The 18,917-nt window shown below is 39.8% G+C and overlaps 1 protein-coding gene across 1 annotated transcript in view; it reads left to right on the top strand.

Annotated features, from left to right (window-relative positions):
• The window catches only part of LOC139029125 (cGMP-dependent protein kinase 1-like), a 144,071-nt gene that overhangs the window by 110,608 nt on the left and 14,546 nt on the right, over positions 1–18,917 (top strand). Inside the window, exon 4 of the mRNA XM_070448257.1 lies at positions 16,235–16,340. Within this exon, the coding sequence (XP_070304358.1) occupies positions 16,235–16,340 (106 nt within the window). The remainder of the gene's footprint in view (positions 1–16,234; positions 16,341–18,917) is intronic.

Here is an 18,917-nt window from a genome sequence, read left to right as displayed (position 1 = left end):
CCCAATTTTGCTTGCTACTGCTGCTTGTGTGCCTCATTTGAAATGTTGTTTTCTTTCTTCTTTGTTCCAAATGTCTTTGTAATTCCCATCTTTGGCTTAAATGTACTGGAAGAGTGGTATTATATTATTATATTCGACAATCATTTTGTTTTGATTTTGCCTCATTTCTGTATTCAAAATGAGGGCARTAAAGCTACATTGTGTGCTTGCATTGTTCGCTTGAGTTTGTTTTGTTTGTAAGGGGCCCGGTTTTGTAGTGCGGATAATAAGCTGCCAACTACCACAAACAAACCAGGTGAAGACGATTACATGCTGTTTGCTGAGGAACATACTTCGTAGTTWWWWWWWWWWWWWWAKTCTCAGAATGAAGGCCCTTTCTCCAATAGCTGGGTAGAGAGAAGAGACCCTTACAGCAAAACAACYTGATTTCACATGTGGAAAATCACGATTTCATGTGAAATTTCTACGTTTTGCACATGGAACATTTTATTATTATGTTACATTTTACATATGAAATTATGTGAAACCACCCTAGTCAAAAAATCCTTTAGGATTACAATTTTAAAAATCGAATAGAAATTTCTATCAGATTTTGGAACCTACCCCATAGGAGTCCAGTAGGACTGGTTCCAAAATCTGATGTTTCTATTGGTCTGACTGAAAGTGTACTGAAAGCAGCCTTGAATCACTCCTATATTATGGTGTTGTGTTGAATAATTTGAGAACTTCAGGGATTTATCAATGGTGTGAATAGCCAAAGGATATGCAGATTGTGCAGGAGAGAGGCTGTTCCTCAGTTTACTGGTCTTTAATCTTGATTGCAGTTTAACATACAGTAAATGTTCAGGCTTCTATGTCATAGTTAGCTGGGAGATTGTCCAATAAAGCTGTATTTATCCAATTGTGGTGTCCATACACTGTTGTCTGAAATAACAATGAATAGAATAATATCAATACTATGGCTTGATAGGTTATAAGAAGTAGGCAGGGCGAACGAACAGGCTGCTGCACAGTCACTATGGGAGCTCTTTCTAGAGCGCCCGGTTAAATTATGCATAATAGCATTTTTTACTCTGAAAATGGTTAAACTACTGAGAAATGTGTGTAAACTGGCAGCCCAAATTGAAATGTTGATTTAGTTTTACATATTAGATTATTTTATATTGCGCTAATTTCCTGGATGTGGACAGTATGTGTTACTACATTAGACAACCTCACATTTTGACCACATCGAATTGAGCATAATTACACATTCTTTTTTACCTCATATTTGTGATGTTAGTATAYATGTTTATAGAAATCACAATGACACAAAACGGATTGCTTAAAACAGATCAATATCATTGTTTTTTATCGTTGATTTTGTCATACACGGTGGCAGTCTTAGGACTTCTATTGTCATTTTCAAACTCAAATGGCAGGGAAAATTTGTACGCTTTCTGTATAATAGTCTCTGGCCTCACATGGATTTGAGAGTCAACGATCACTCAAATAACAGCCACTGTCACTGTTGATATCCTATGGCGGATCGTGATTCGTTGAAGTTAAATAACAAAGCAACTGATTTGTTTCCTTCTCTGTTTCGGCAGCCTCCAAAAATGTCCATCTGACATTCTAGAATTTAGATGAGTCTTCAGCAAATTCTCTCCTAACCAGTGATATGACAATTATTCTCAGATTCAGTGTGGCCTTTGAATAATGGTAGTTTAAACAGCGCACACACCCCCAAATGTTTGCCCCGGCTCTATTGATTTCAAATTTATATCGATATGTGTGATTGACAAAATAGTGTTGATCTTTCCGCATTGGCGACCCACTTGAAACAATCCTCAATGTAGCTGGCTGTTTTCTACAAGTTGTCCTCTAACCAGTGATATACATATTGCTCAGATTCCGTGTGCTTTTTTAGTAAGTTTAGTTTGAACAGGACGAGCAACCCGACTCCCTCCTCTCATTCTATTGAGTTCAACGTGATATCAATATGAGTGATTGAAAATAAGTCTTTCTCTTTCTGTTTTGGCCTCACCCCCAAATCAAAATGCATCACTCATAAATGTAGCAGGTTCTTTTCAGCAGGTTGTCCTCTAACGAACGATGTAAACAATATTTCCAGTTTCCATGTGGTTTTTGAGCTGTGTTGGTTTAAACAGTGCATAAAACCTGATTCCCCCTAATCAATATGAGTGATTAATTACCACTTGTCAAAACAACTTTTTTTGTTTGTGCCTATGCAGTTTATAAGACGTTTGTTTWAAAAAATCCAAGCAATAGGATTACCTTTGTGGCACGTGTATGTGTAGGTAGTATATTTTAGGTTTAGGTTTTCAATATATCAAATACTATTTGTCAATGGGAAGCATCATTTTCAACTTATGTTTTAGGAATATTTATGTAACTTTCAACATCAAGTTCCAATAGTATTCTACTTAATTAGGTAAAAACTGCTGAATGAGATCAAAAACGTGATGTAATTCATTTATTTGGAGAATCTACCAGAAATCATGAAAACGGGGTGGTCTTGCATATAATAGTATTTACTGTATTTAGCAAGACCAAACAAGAAAAAAACTTTATAATCTGCTATAACAATACAGTGACTCCAAAACGACATATAAATGGCAACAACTTAGCTAGCTAGTCAGCGATCAGGTAAAATGTGGCTAACAGTAGTTTTTTAGCTAGCATAAAAAACAGTGCATAAAATGCGGTACAATGACGAAAATATGACTAGAAACATTGACGACTTTGTCAGGAAAAATAAGGAAAGAAATACTGTACTCACAGTTCTTGAATTCACGCACAGTGAAAGATAAAGCTGTTAGCATAATAATGTTAGAAAACTGGAGATTCTCTGCACAGCCACCGGTGGCAAGGTGAATTTGGGAGTTAATTAACACTGCCATGTAGCGCTATCTATGATGTCATTAGTCACTCTTAAAGGGACAGGCTTTCTCACAGGTGAATGAAACATAAATMAATATAGAATACAGGATGCTGCTCAGGGGAAAACTGCTCATAATAATGGCCAAAATGGAGTGAATGGAATGTCACCAAAAATATGGAAACCATTTGTTTGATGTATTCGATACCATCCCACTTATTCCGCTCCAGCCATTACCATATAATTTAATAGGTTAAATTAAGAAAAAATAGGATTCTGATTGGGGTGACAAAATGATCTTATCGAAAACCCATACYATCCAATCTAATTTCTTTTGATTTCCAATCGGYAAAAAGTAATTTGAATGGATTTTTATATGGATTTCATGTAATGGACATACACATAATAGTCCAAATTGGTGAAGTGAAATGAAAAAAATTACTTGRTTCAAAAAATTCGAACAAATAAAGAACTGAAAAGTGGTGCGTGCATATGTATTCACCCCCTTTGCTATGAAGCCCCTAAATAAGATCTGGTGCAACCAATTACCTTCAGCAGTCACATAATTAGTTAAATAAAGCCCACCTGTTAGCACTCTAAATGTCACATGATCTATCACATGATCTCAGTATATATACACCTGTTCTGAAAGGCCCCAGAGTCTGCAACACCACTAAGCAAGGTGCACCACCAAGCAAGCGGCACCATGAAGACCAAGGAGCTCTCTAAACAGGTCAGGGACAAAGTTGTGGAGAAGTACAGATCAGGGTTGGGTTATAAAAAATATCAGAAACTTTGAACATCCCACGGAGCACTATTAAATCCATTATTAAAAAATGGAAAGCGTATGGCACCACAACAAATCTGCCAAGYGAGGGCCGCCCACCAAAACTCATGGACCAGGCAAGGAGGGAATTACTCAGAGAGGCAACAAAGAGACCAAAGATAACCCTGAAGGAGCTGCAAAGCTTCACAGAGCTGCGTTTTACTGAAGATTGGCCAGAAAAAAAGCCATTGCTTAAAGAAGAAAATAAGCAAACACGTTTGGTGTTTGCCAAAAGGAATGTGGGAGATTCCCCAAACATATGGAAGAAGGTACTCTGGTCAGATGAGACTAAAATTGAGCTTTTTGGCCATCAAGGAAAACGCTATGTCTGGCGCGAACCCAACACCTCTCATCACCCCGAGAACACTATCCCCACAGTGAAGCATGGTGGTGGCAGCATCATGCTGAGGGGATGTTTTTCATCGGCAGGGACTGGGAAACTGGTCAGAATTGAAGGAATGATGGATGGCGCTAAATACAGGGAAATTCTTGAGGGAAACCTGTCTCAGTCTTCCAGAGATTTGAGACTGGGACGGAGGTTCACCTTCTAGCAGGACAATGGCCCTAAGCATACTGCTAAAGCAACAATTGAGTGGTTTAAGAGGAAACATTTAAATGTCTGGGAATGGCCTAGTTAAAGCCCAGACCTCAATCAAATTGAGAATCTATGGTATGACTTAAAGATTGCTGTACACCAGCGGAACCCATCCAACTTGAAGGAGCTGGAGCAGTTTTGTCTTGAAGAATGGGCAAAAATCCCAGTGGCTAGATGTGCCAAGCTTATAAAGACATACCCCAAGAGACTTGCAGCTGTAATTGCTGGAAAAGGTGGCTCTACAAAGTATTGACTTTGGATAGTTATGCACGCTCAAGTTGTCTGTTTTTTTGTCTTATTTCTTGCTTGTTTCACAATCAAAAATATTTTGCATCTTCAAAGTGGTWGGCATGTTGTGTAAATCAAAGGATACAAACGCCCCAAAAAAATCTGTTTTATTTCCAGGTTGTAAGGCAACAAAATAGGAAAAATGCCAAGGGGGTGAAGACTTTCACAAGGCACTGTAAATTACTGATCTCACCTGTATTCCTACAATTTCAGCTTTGTTAAAACACTCAAGAAAAATTATTATATTTATCATAGTGATTCAGGAGTAACATTAAAACACAAAAATGTGCCCTACCAACGTTAGACGATACAAAAACCACTCCATTGACTGAAATAAGTCAATTAAATCCATGAGAGAATAGTCTGATTAACTGATAATTAAAATATCAGTGCAGATGGCACTCTTGTGTTTAGTGCAGAGATATATTATAGGTAATGAACGTGTAGAGGACGTCTGAGAATACTACAGACTTTGTGGCATAGCAGAAAGATCAGCGTACTCCAAGGTTGTGAGTTCAAATCCCAGGTGAGGTTATATTGAAAAGTCATTGTTAAGTGATAATGTCAAATGTAGGCATATTGTCACTGATGAAATATGTTTACACTATTTTATCTGAACAGCGTACCACTTACCTTAAAATCCCTATACCATTGAATTACCTTACATAAAAGCACGTGAAATTTGCAGTTTCACTTGTGAAAACATGTCAGGTCAGTTGTTCAGGTGTGAAACCATATGTTTCATGTTATCACAAGTTTCTTTTACATGTTGTCACACGTTATCACATTAACTTCACATAAGGTCAAGAGAAATTCATGTGGTTTTCCCGTAAGGGGAATAGTGTCTGGGAGGCAGCTAGGACCGGAAAAGGGACTATCAATTTATTATCACCTTTTCTCAAGTGAGTGACTTCCCAACATGAATACAAGTCAAACAACACTGTCATTTTATAATTCTGAGAGAATTCAAACAAATGTTTGAATAGGACCCTATGGCCCATAGTGATTATCATCCATTAGCGAATCATTTTCCATAATCATTGTAATATTCCACATGACCAAATCTTTTGTTACACGTTGGTTCCAATCTTTTTTTCATCTGCTCCTTTAATAGCAGGATTTCCTATTCTTTCATCTTTTACAAATTGCAGTGAGGGCTGACTCAAGAATGACACTATAATTGAAAAGCAGCTTTTAGATTTAACTGTGACCTCGTCTCGTCGTCTCGTTTGTGCCAGAGGAGCTGGATGAAGCAGAGCAGGGAATGAAAGGTGAGGATGTGGACCAATCCCTGACAGAAACCTTGTGGAGAGAGAGTGAGATAATAGGAGAAAGAGAATATGAGAATAGGAGGAGGGGTAGGATAGAGTGAAATAGGTGTTGACAGAGTAAGTCATTGATCTAAACAACATGGTCCAGTGTTCACTTTGCACTGGAGGCTGATCGTGTGTCTATTTATGGTGTATTTCAATAACATCCTGATATTTAGAATTATTTAGCTGGGTTTTTGTGCTATTTGGTGCATCCTGATTGGACAATTTATTAATTGGCTCTGTCAGGGTCGGGTTGTGCACCTTAGAACTCCCCAGCTCTTTAATGGCTGAAAACTTAAGTGAAATTACAGAGAAGAGTGAACTGCGTGGTAACTTGTGCCAATTTGCTGGCTTCGACTGATGCGCAGTCATTCTGAACGGGGGATAATGGCGGTTTCGTCTAAATTACACTATAGTGGCCTGGAAATACGATGAGATTGCTAAAGTAGGCAAATTATTAGTATTTCATGATGATAATATTATTATGACGTCGGCAAATGTATTTTAGAGAAATGGCAATGTTGCCATTAGCTAGCAAAGTTCATAAAAAATTGCAAGCATGGGCCTCCCGAGTGGTGCAGCGGACTAAGGCCCTTCCTCACAGTGCTAGAGGCGTCGCTACAGACCCGGGTTCGATCCCAGGCTGTGTCACAGCCGGCCGCGAGACCCATGAGGCGGCACACAATTGGCCCAGCGTTGTCTGGGTTAGGGGAAGGTTTGCCCGGCAGGGATTTCCTTGTCCCATTGCGCTCTAGTGATTCCTGTGGTGGGCTGGGCCCATGCACACTGACTTCGGTCGSCAGTTGTATGGTGTTTCCTCCGACACATTGGTGTGACTGGGTTACGGATTAAGCGAGCAGAGTGTCAAGAAGGGAATCCTTTTAAGGGGCAGGGACTGGGGGACTAGTCAGGATCGAGGGAAAGATGAACGGAGGCAAGTACAGAGTGATCCTTGATGAAAACCTGCTCCAGAGCGCTCAGGACCTCCGACTGAGGCAAAGGTTCACCTTCCAACAGAACAACAACCCTAAGAACACAGCCAAGACAACACAGGAGTGGCTTTGGAACAAGTCTCTGAATGGCCTTGAGTGGCCCAGCCAGAGCCCGGACTTGAACCCGATCAAACATCTCTTGAGAGACCTGAAAATAGGTGTGCAACAACGCTCCTCAACCAACCTGACAGAGCTTGAGAGGATCTGCAGTGAAGAATGGGAAAAACTCCCCAAATACAGGTGTTGTAGCATCATACCCAAGCATCCCGAGTCGCCTCTTCTCTTTTGACGTTGAGACTGGTGTTTTGCGGGTACTATTTAATGAAGCTGCCAGGACTTGTGAGGTGTCTGTTAGCCTTCATTTCTCAGAACAATAATAGACTGACGAGTTTCAGAAGGAAGTTCTTTGTTTCTAGCCATTTTGAGCCTGTTATCGAACCCACAAATGCTGATGCTCCAGATACTAAACTAGTCTAAAGAAGACCRGTTTTGTTGCTTCTTTAATCAGAACAGATTTCAGCTGTGCTAACATAATTGCAAAAGGGTTTTCTAATGGTCAATTAGCCTTTTAAAATTATAAACTTGGATTAGCTAACACAARGTGCCATTGGAACATAGGAGTGATGGTTGCTGATAATGGGCGTCTGTGCGCCTATGTAGATATTCCATAAAAAAACAGCCATTTCCAGCTACAATAGTCATTTACAACATTTCTGATCAATTTGATGTTATTTTAATGGATAACATTTTTAGATATTCTTTAAAAAACAAGGACATTCATAAGTGAAGACCGAACTTTTGAATGGTAGTGTATATGACTATTCTAGACACCTCACATGCGACCCATATTAAGACTATGCAATTAGCCTATTAACCTCACATGCGACCCATACAAAGACTAATTAACCCATTAACATGTTTATCTGACTCGCCTGAGGTAGAGTACCTTATGATAAGCTGTAGACCACACTATCTATCAAGAGAGTTCTCATCTATATTATTCGTAGCCGTCTATTTACCATCACAGACCAATGCTGGCACTAAGACCGCACTCAACGAACTCTATAAGGCGAACAAGAAAAAAGCGAACAAAAAAATGCTCACCCAGAAGCGGCGCTCCTAGTGGCCGGGGACTTTAATGCAGGCAAATTTAAATAAGTTTTACCAAATTTTTACCAGCATGTCACATGTGCAGCCAGAGGGAAAAAAGCTCTAGACCACCTTTAGTCCACACACAGAGATGCATACAAAGCTCTCCGCCGCCCTCTGACCATAATTATATCCTCCTGATTCCTGCTTACAAGCAAAAACTATAGCAGGAAGTACCAGTGACTCGCTCAATACGGAAGTGGTCAGATGATGCGGATGCTACGCTACAGGACTGTTTTACTAGCACAGACTGGAATATGTTCCGAGATTCATCCAATGGCATTGAGGAGTATACCACCTCAGTCATTGGCTTCATCAATAAGTGCATCGACGACGTCGTCCCCACAGTGACCGTATGTACATATCCCAACCAGAAGCCATGGATTACAGGCAACATCCGCATCGAGCTAAAGGCTAGACCAAKTGGCAAGTGTCTTCACATGGGTGTCATAGGAAAAGCCCATAATATTGTCAGAGACTCCAGTCACCCAAGTCATAGYCTGTTTTCTCTGCTACCGCACGGCAAGCGGTGCCGGAGCGCCAAGTCTAGGACCAAAAGGATCCTTAACAGCTTCTATCCCCAAGCCATAAGACTGCTGAACAACTAATCAAATGGCCACCGGACTATTTCCGTTGACCCCCCATTTGTTTTGTACACTGCTGCTACACGCTGTTAATTGTCTATGCATAGTCACTTCACCCCTACCTACATGTACAAATGACCTCTAACCTGCACCCCCGCACACTGACTCGGTACTGGTACATCCTTTATATAGCTTCGTTATTGTTATGTTATTGTGTTACTTTTTATTATTTTTTACTTTAGTTTATTTGGTAAATATTTTCTTTACTCTTCTTGAACTGCACTGTTGGTTAAGAGCTTGTAAGTAAGCGTTTTGGTAAGGTCTACACTTGTTGTATTCGGTGCGTGACAAATAAAGTTTGATTTGATAAAGATGATTTAGCAATATCCAAGAGACTATAGCTGAGTTACAGGAATTGGAAGGTCGATAAAGGAATAAGAATTGTCTATATCAAAGGCAGATATTTAATATCATTGTAAAATGAATGATAACATTATACAAGTAATGAAGCTTAAGTTACAAGACAATACTTTTCGTTAAAATACATTATTCTAGTCATCATCAAAGAGGGAGAAAGAGAGAGAAATCATAGCCTGACAGTCCCTGGAGTAGAGGGAGAAAGATAATCTCACCACTGTTGGTTAGGAACAAAGAGAAAGAGACAATGAATCTGAGACCCTTTTTATAACATCTGAGTTATTTGGATAAAAAAATCTGAGTTGACCAATAGTATTACTGTGAAGTTAACCTCCAATCAGATATCAGACCAACAAGATGTAAAGACAACTGAACCTCTGCTTCCCAGACGTGTGATACAAGGGGGTTGGAGAGATAATGCAGCGTTCCTATGACAACACAGAGGAAACCTTGCTTACAGTTGATAAGAGTCACTTCGGGGGCTGGGCCACACTACATAATCCTTCCCTGAACACATCTGATTCTGGATCAGACAGAAGTGTTCCAAACCAGACGGACAGCACTGTACTCACTGTAGACAATCGTCAGACCAGCAGTTCATGATCCTAGCAGCATCATTTCAGGAGTGTCCTTTTTGCGGGTAGCATTGTCATTCTTTAGACAGGCAAATGTCCTTAGGTACACCTTCCCTACCTTCCCTGCTAGAAAGGAATGCTTCATTCTTTTTGTGAGAGAAAAACACAGTACTGAAGGTAAACCAAGACATCACAGATTAATTCATATTTCAATGAACATAAAATAGTCTGTTCATCTAATTGGATTGGTAAATAGCAACTTCATATGTGATTTTATCAAATCAGTCAGATGAATATAAAAGATGATCAGAGATCACTGCATCATAAAAACAGTATATTTGAAATAAAACTCTCAAACTCTCATCCCTTTGAGAGAACATTGATTTGCCTAGAAAATAACAAAATAACCAGATTTATGAAATAATCAAGAACATTTCATGATTTTAGGTTAAAAAAATTATGCAACTGGTTCACAAGCAATTTGAAAATTACATGTAGCATCTTTGTTTACAGTACCTGAATATTAGCATACCAATGGTGAAGGTTCTAATGCRATTTTGTGAGAAACAAGGCAATTACTTTTCGTAGCAGATCTATACATACAGTCAACATTTTTGAGAATGACACAAATATTAATTTTCACAAAGTTTGCTGCTTCAGTGTCTAGATATTTTTGTCAGACGTTACTATGGAATACTGAAGTATAATTACAAGCATTTTATAAGTGTCAAAGGCTTTTATTGACAATTACATGAAGTTGATGCAAAGAGTCAATATTTGCAGTGTTGACCCTTCTTTTTCAAGACCTCTGCAATCCGCCCTGGCATGCTGTCAATTAACTTCTGGGCCACATCCTGACTGATGGCAGCCCATTCTTGCARAATCAATGCTTGGAGTTTGTCAGAATTTGTGGGTTTTTGTTTGTCCACTCGTCTCTATAGGATTGACCACAAGTTCTCAATGGCATTAAGGTCTGGGGAGTTTCCTGGCCATGGACCCAAAGTATTGATGTTTTGTTCAACGAGCCACTTAGTTATCACTTTTGCCTTATGGCAAGGTGCTCCGTCATGCTGGAAAAGGCATTGTTCGTCACCAAACTGTTCCTGGTTGGTTGGGAGAAGTTGCTCTCGGAGGATGTGATGGTACCATTCTTTATTCATGGCTGTGTTTTTAGACAAAATTGTGAGTGAGCCCACTCCCTTGGCTGAGAAGCAACACCACACATGATTGGTCTCAGGATGCTTTGCTGTTGGCATGACACAGGAGTGATGGTAGCGCTRACCTTGTCTTCTCCGGACAAGCTTTTTTCCGGATASCCCAAACAATCGGAAAGGGGATTCATCAGAGAAAATGACTTTACCCCAGTCCTCAGCKGTCCAATCSCTGTWCCTTTTGCAGAATATCAGTCTGTCCCTGATGTTWTTCCTGGAGAGAAGGGGCTTCTTTGCTGCCCTTCTTGACACCAGGCCATCCTCCAAAAGTCTTTGTCTCACTGTGCYTGCAGATGCACTCACACCTGCCTGCTGCCATTCCTGAGCAAGCTCTGTACTGGTGGTGCCCCGATCCCGCAGCTGAATCAAATTTAGGAGACGGTCCTGGCGCTTGCTGGACTTTCTTGGGTGCCCTGAAGCCTTCTTCACAACAATTGAACGTTCTCCTTGAAGTTCTTGATGATCCGATAAATGGTTGACTGGTGCAATCTTACTTGCAGCAATATCCTTGTCTGTGAAGCCCTTTTTGTGCAAAGCAATGATGACGGCATGTGTTTCCTTGCAGGTAACCATGGTTGGCAGAGGAAGAACAATGATTCCAAGCACCACCCTCCTTTTGAAGCTTCCATTCTGTTATTCGAACTCAATCAGCATGACAYAGTGATCTCCAGCCTTGTCCTCGTCAACACTCACACCTGTGTTAACGAGAGAATCACTGACATGATGTCAGCTGGTCCTTTTGTGGCAGGGTTGAAATGCAGTGGAAATGTTTTMGGGGGATTRAGTTCATTTGCATGGCAAAGAGGGACTTTGCAATTAATTGCAATTCATCTGATCACTCTRCATAACATTCTGGAGTATATGCAAATTCTCAAAACRTTTGGGCATGACTGTAGAGATGGACATAGCCATATGTACCACGCAAAGAACAACAAAATATTCTTTGTGTTTTAACAGGAGCCATTAACATTTGTCTAYCACTCTCTACACATCAAAGAAAGCACATTCACAAAAGTAACCTATATAGCCATGACAAAGGAATATAGTATATATATCGGAATATATTGAGTTACAAAGGAAGAAATGATTAACACATCATCATRAAAATAATTAACATCCAACATTTTAGGAGAAAGCTCCAAATATACCCTATGCTGCAAATAGAATGGAGATGGTCGACCCCTCTTTAAATCCCAACATTTCTGCATCGTATGAACGCTTCGGTGACAACAGTGACAACATCTAACAGAATAGGTTGTTCTGCTCTGCGGGCAGGCAGGCTGCATGAAATGTACAGGAGGATTTCCACTGACAAGATTCCAACAGCGTCTGACCATAATGCCTTGCCTTTTTACAGAAATCACAACAATGCTTTGTGGGTTGTTTGAGATTAGCCTCTGTACACGTCCCAATAGCTGCAATGGAGGCTATTTTAGTAGCTTGGCCCACTCGTACACTAGAGAGCGACATGGACTGTGTGTCCATCCCGCTATCTGTATCCGAGTCAGATATGTCGCTTTGGAGCCTATTTGAGCTCTGTTCCAACAAATCTCTCTGTGTGTCATGTATACGTGACCTAGTCAGACCGTGCTCTTTTTCGCATGTTTGAAGTTCTGACTGCAACTGCTTTATTTTGTGCTCTGATGTCGTCTGGAACTTTACWGTTGGTATCGAGCATGTTCATCGTTGGTTTGCTATGTGCAATTTAAAAACACAGCAAGCTCCAGAATTAACATCATCTTGGATTTGTTTCTCATGTGTGCCAATATATTGCCAGTACTGAAGAATTTCATCTCTAGTGGAATCAAATGTGATGCCTTTCATGCCTTTTTTTGATCAAATCATTAATAACGAGATAAATCCTGTAACTCAAAAATAATCTCTTGGATATTGCTAAATCGTCTTTATGGAGTCAGACGTTTTAATAGGATACTTGTATAGTCTTATTATGGGTGGTAATATATCTTACGTATAATTTGGCTTATATTAGATTCCCAGATATACAGTTGAAGTCGGAAGTTTACATACACCTTAGCCAAATACATTTAAACTCAGTTTTCCACAATTCCTGACATTTAATCCTAGTAAAAATTCCCTGTCGTAGGTCAGTTAGGATCACCGCTTTATTTTAAGAATGTGAAATGTCAGAATAATAGTAGAGAGAATGATTTATTTCAGCTTTTATTTCTTTCATCACATTCCCAGTGGGTCAAAAGTTTACATACACTCAATTAGTATTTGGTAGCATTGCCTTTAAATTGTTTAACTTGGGTCAAACGTTTCAGGTAGACTTCCACAAGCCTTCCCACAAGCGTCCCAGAATAAGTTGGGTGAATTTTGGCCCATTCCTCCTCACAGAGCTGGTGTAACGGAGTCAGGTTTGTAGGCCTCCTTGCTTGCACACGCTTTTTCAGTTCTGCCCACATATTTTCTATAGGATTGAGGTCAGGGCTTGTGATGGCCACTCCAATACCTTGACTTTGTTGTCCTTAAGCCATTTTGCCACAACTTTGGAAGTGTGCTTGGGGTTGTTGTCCATTTGGAAGACCCATTTGCGTCCAAGCTTTAACTTCCTGACTGATGTCTTGAGATGTTGCTTCAATATATCCACATAAGTTTCCTCCTAATGATGCCATCTATTTTATGAAGGGCACCAGTCCCTCCTGCAAAAAGCACCCCCACAACATGATGCGGCCACCCCCGTGCTTCACGGATGGGATGGTGTTCTTTGGCTTGCAAGCCTCCCCCTTCTTCCTCCAAACATAATGATGGTCATTATTGCCAAACAGTTTTATTTTTGTTTCATCAGACCAGAGGATATTTCTCCAAAAAGTACGATCTTTGTCCCCATGTGCAGTTGCAAACCGTAGTCTGGCTTTTTTATGGTGGTTTTGGAGCAGTGGCTTCTTCCTTGCTGAGCGGCCTATCAGGTTATGTCGATATAGGACTCGTTTTACTGTGGATATAGATACTTTTGTACCTGTTTCCTCCAGCATCTTCACAAGGTGCTTTGCTGTCAATTGCACTTTTTGCCCCAAAGTACGTTCATCTCTAGGAGACAGAACGCGTCTCCTTCCTGAGCGGTATGACGGCTGCGTGGTCCCATGGTGTTTATACTTGCGTACTATTGTTTGTGCAGATGAACGTGGTACCTTCAGACGTTTGGAAATTGCTCCCAAGGATGAACCAGACTTTTAGAGATCTACAGTTCTTTTTCTGAGGTCTTGGCTGATTTTCTTTTGATTTTACCATGATGTCAAGCAAAGAGGCACTGAGTTTGAAGGTAGGCCTTGAAATACATCCACAGGTACACCTCCAATTGAATCAACTGATGTCAATTAGCCTATCAGAAGCTTCTAAAGCTATGACATCATTTTCTGGAATTTTCCATGCTGTTTAAAGGCAAAGGTAACGCAGTGGATGTAAACTTCTGACCCACTGGAATTGTGATACAGTGAATTATAAGTGAAATAATCTGTCTGTAAACAATTGTTAGAAAAATTACTTGTCATGCACAAAGTAGATGTCCTAACCGACTTGCCAAAACTATAGTTTGTTAACAAGAAATTTGTGGTGTGGTTGAAAAACGAGTTTTAATGACTCCAACCTAAGTGTATATAAACTTCCGACTTCAACTGTAGCCCCAAAAAGGGTTGTAACCATGACAAACCTTTTTTGGTGATATATAGAACCTTTTTTAATAGTTCTTTATAGAACCTCAGGAGAGGGTTCTTTATAGCACCATAGAGGTTCCATTTAGAATCTTCAAAAAAGGTTCCATATAGAACAAAAAAGTGTTCCGCTATGGTTACGAGCCGAAGAACCCTTATTTGGCACTATACAGAACCATTTGTTTTTAGTGTGTAGGACAATACAGCTCTGTCTCATCCAAAGTAAGGCACAGTATTAGCATATCCAGGACCTTTACATCATTTTATTCAAATTCCAAATTCCTTAATTTTGAAATGTTACCATATTTGTTGTAAATAAATATATGCCGTAATAGAGAAAGTATCTAACTAATAAACATAAATGATGAACTTACACATCGAGGGATTTTGCTACTAGCAAACAGTCACATTTACCATAAACAATGCAGTAAGTCTGATGGAGCATCTTGCAAACGCCTTGTCTTGTCATGGACCCTGTCACACTGCGAGTGTCCAAGGGAAGTCCTAACGTCTTTATCTAATAATAATAACTTGGGATATTCCCTCAAAATGCGTTGAACTTTCACATGATACTGTATATTCCCATCCCTGTACCGGAGTAATAAATAATGAATGGTGAAATGGAATGTCCTATTCCTCCTCCGTCGCCCCTGTCATCCAGTCTAAGACTCCTTCATCTGTGTAGCACAGATGATGATCCATTAAAGGAAATCAATTTGGGTTCACTGACAAGATCCAACACAGCGGTCATTGTGGGTGTGTAGGAGTTTAGAATCTCTCTTTGCACTCGCTGTGCTAAATAATGATGATGATTTGAGAGTATACCCTTTAAGAAAAGTCTATTTTTTCAAACTTGCTGACTGATGCTCTGCCATGGAAAACATACAGGGGAATGGTAGACATCAGTGGTGGTGGTATGAATAGTAATCATGGGTAGACATCAGTGGTGGTGGTATGAATGGTAATCATGGGTAGACATCAGTGGTGGTGGTATAAATGGTAATCATGGGTAGACATCAGTGGTGGTGGTATAAATGGTAGTCATGGGTAGACATCAGTGGTGGTGGTATGAATGGTAATCATGGGTAGACATCCGTGGTGGTGGTATAAATGGTAATCATGGGTAGACATCCGTGGTGGTGGTATGAATGGTAATCATGGGTAGACATCGGTGGTGGTGGTATGCATGGTAATCATGGGTAGACATCAGTGGTGGTGGTATGAATGGTAATCATGGGTAGACATCGGTGGTGGTGGTATGAATGGTAATCATGGGTAGACATCGGTGGTGGTGGTATGAAGGATTATTGCTCTGGTTCCAAATGACTTGACTTGGATTTAACCACAGGAGTTGCCATGGATACTGTATGACTGATGATCTGCATAGCAGATTCGGTGATACAATGATACACTCTTAGATAAAAGGGTTCCAAAAGGGTTCTTCGGCTGTCCCCGTAGAATAACCCTTTTGGGTTCCAGGTAGAATCCTCTGTGGAAAGGCTTCCACAGTACATGGGGACAGCCGAATAACTCTTTTAGATTCCCCCTTTGTTCTAAGAGTGTATGAGTGTACTGCACAGGTTTTTAATTAGATTTACATTTCAAAATGTTATTGATTAAATGTTATATTGTCCGTTTCTTGATATTCTGTCATTATATAAGACTGTTACATCCTGTGATCTAACAGTCGTTATTTTCTCGGTCTAATGTATTTTTGTTGTCTCTTCCTCAGCCCTCACTAATGTGAAGTTATGGGCCATCGACCGCCAGTGTTTCCAGACCATTATGATGAGGACAGGCCTCATCAAACATGCAGAATATATGGAGTTTCTAAAGAGGTGGGCTCCTCTCTCTCTCTATCTCTCTCTTTCTCTCTCTCTCTCTCTCTCTGTCCTCCACCACCCTTAAGATGCCATTCGAGCGAGGGCTGTGGTTTGAGTGACAGTCTCTGACAGTCACAGAATCACCTTCCCCCTCTTCCCTTTTCCTGTCACTGATGTCTGTGTTCAACAAAGACACTTGCTGGATGCATGTTCAAATGAGGATCAGGTGATTGGACACTTCAGGTATTTTACACTAAATTAATTTATTACCACTTGGTGATATTAAATCACCAGTTTATTGATCATTATCACACTATGCCCTTTTTCTGTTTACACAGCTGAGTGTAATCCAGCGTTTAATTTTTCAGCTCCAGACCTGACGATTTCTATCTTAAAACCTGTTTTTTGTGTTTAATATACAGTATAATACTGTAGGTTCACTAGTGGGTTTTCTGCTCTAAAACCAACAAACGTTTGACGTCCCAGACCAATAGATGTACACTTATTTGAGCCAGACAAATAGATTTACACTTATATGAGCCAGACCAATAGATTTACACTTATATGAACCATTTGTGTGTACTCTGACTAGAAGGTAATGTTGAAATACAGTAGCCTCCTCCAGAAAAGGTTGGATCATGATTAAATTCCCCCATTCTGAGCAGGCAAACCCATAGGATGCCGCAACAATAACAAAGGACATCGTCATCCCCGAATGAAGATTTCCCACCCAGTGATCAACTGTAGTGATTCAGATGGAAACATCTGTTTGACCACAAATACTCATTCAACACACGTCCTCAAGTACAGTACTGATCTGCATAAACAGAGCCTTTAGCATGCCTTCTGTGATTTCTCAATGACTGTGTAAGTGGTTGGAACTGGAGTTTCCTCCAGTCTCCACTACTGAAATAGATCATCGAGGAAGACCGAGGAGAATGTTGTATTGACAGCATCTCTCCTCCCGGAGGCCCTGCTGTTGCCCTTTATTGCAAGGACCCGATGATGTCACACGCAGGAAATGATGAAATTGATTTGGATGAAGTCAGCTTTTAGTGTTAACATAAGATGCCTTTCTCCCCWTGCATTGGCAGCTACAGCRAGCTGGTGCACGTTTACATTTGAGTAATTTAGCAGACGCTTTTAACCAGAGCGACTAACAAGAGCACTTAGGGTTTAGTGCCTTGCTCAAGTGTTCATGGCTTTTATGTCATAATATTTGAGAAGTAGCTTCTGACAGTTCTTATCTTCAATACAGAATGTCAAATATCAAACACATCAATTACATTTCTAAAGGAGTAGTTCCCCTGGTAACAAGCTACAGTGGTTCCATAGTAGCAAAGAGACTTGGATGTTGTCAAACTGCCAGATTTTGTGTGTGTGTGTGTGTTCCTGCATGTTTGTGTATGTGCGTTTCCGTGAATGTGTGTGTGAATGAGGTCTCTCTCACTGAGGAGAGAGCATGCCAGAGGTATGTAAACATCTCCTTCCTGAAACGCTTAGTATGATTGGCAGCTGCTCTAAGGCCCAACCTTAAATTTAAACCCTGAGCCATGGCTTGCTACTGGCTTACGACTGYCTTACTACTGYRTTAKTACTGGRTTAKTACTGGRTTACTACTGGTTTAKTACTGGTTTAATACTGGTTTAKTACTGGTTTAKTACTGGTTWAKTACTGYRTTACTARTGYTTTACTACCGGTTTACTATTGGTTTAATACTGGTTTAATACTGACTTACTACTGGTTTACTACTGGTTTACTATTGGTTTACTACTGGTTTAATACTGACTTACTACTGACTTACTACTGACTTACTACTGGTTTATTACTGACTTAGTACTGGTTTAATATTGACCTAGTACTGTTTACTACTGGTTTATTACTGACTTACTACTGGTTTATTACTGACTTACTACTGGTTTAATACTGAGTTACTACTGGTTTATTACTGGTTTAATACTGAGTTACTACTGGTTTATTACNTTACTACTGGTTTAATACTGAGTTACTACTGGTTTATTACTGGTTTAATACTGACTTACTACTGGTTTATTACTGACTTACTCCTGGTTTAATACTGACTTACTACTGTTTACAACTGGTTTATTACTGACTTACTACTGTTTACTACTGGTTTAATAACTTTGACTTACTACTGGTTTAATACTGAGTTACTACTGGTTTATTACTGACTTACTACTGGTTTAATACTGACTTCTACTGTATTCTGTTATAAATTACTGACTTACTACTGGGTTTACTACTGGTTTAATACTGAGTTACTACTGGTTTATTACTGACTTATCTACTTGGTTTACTACTGGTTTAATACTGAGTTACTACTGGTTTATTACTGATTACTACTGTTTACTACTGGTTTAATACTGAGTTACTACTGGTTTATTACTGACTTACTACTGTTTAATACTGACTTACTACTGTTTACAACTGGTTTATTACTGACTTAATACTGGTTTACTACTGGTTTAATACTGTTTAATACTGACTACTGCACACACTTTCCCACTTCAGATGATGCTGGTGTTAGAGAGGGGTTTAAGACAGACAAGAATTGGTTGCCTCTTATGGAAA

The sequence above is a fragment of the Salvelinus sp. IW2-2015 genome, linkage group LG18 (assembly GCF_002910315.2).
Source record: "Salvelinus sp. IW2-2015 linkage group LG18, ASM291031v2, whole genome shotgun sequence".
In the NCBI taxonomy this organism is placed as follows: domain Eukaryota; kingdom Metazoa; phylum Chordata; class Actinopteri; order Salmoniformes; family Salmonidae; genus Salvelinus; species Salvelinus sp. IW2-2015.
Note: the sequence above shows the minus strand (reverse complement) of the source record. Positions and strands in the feature narration are given on the sequence as shown.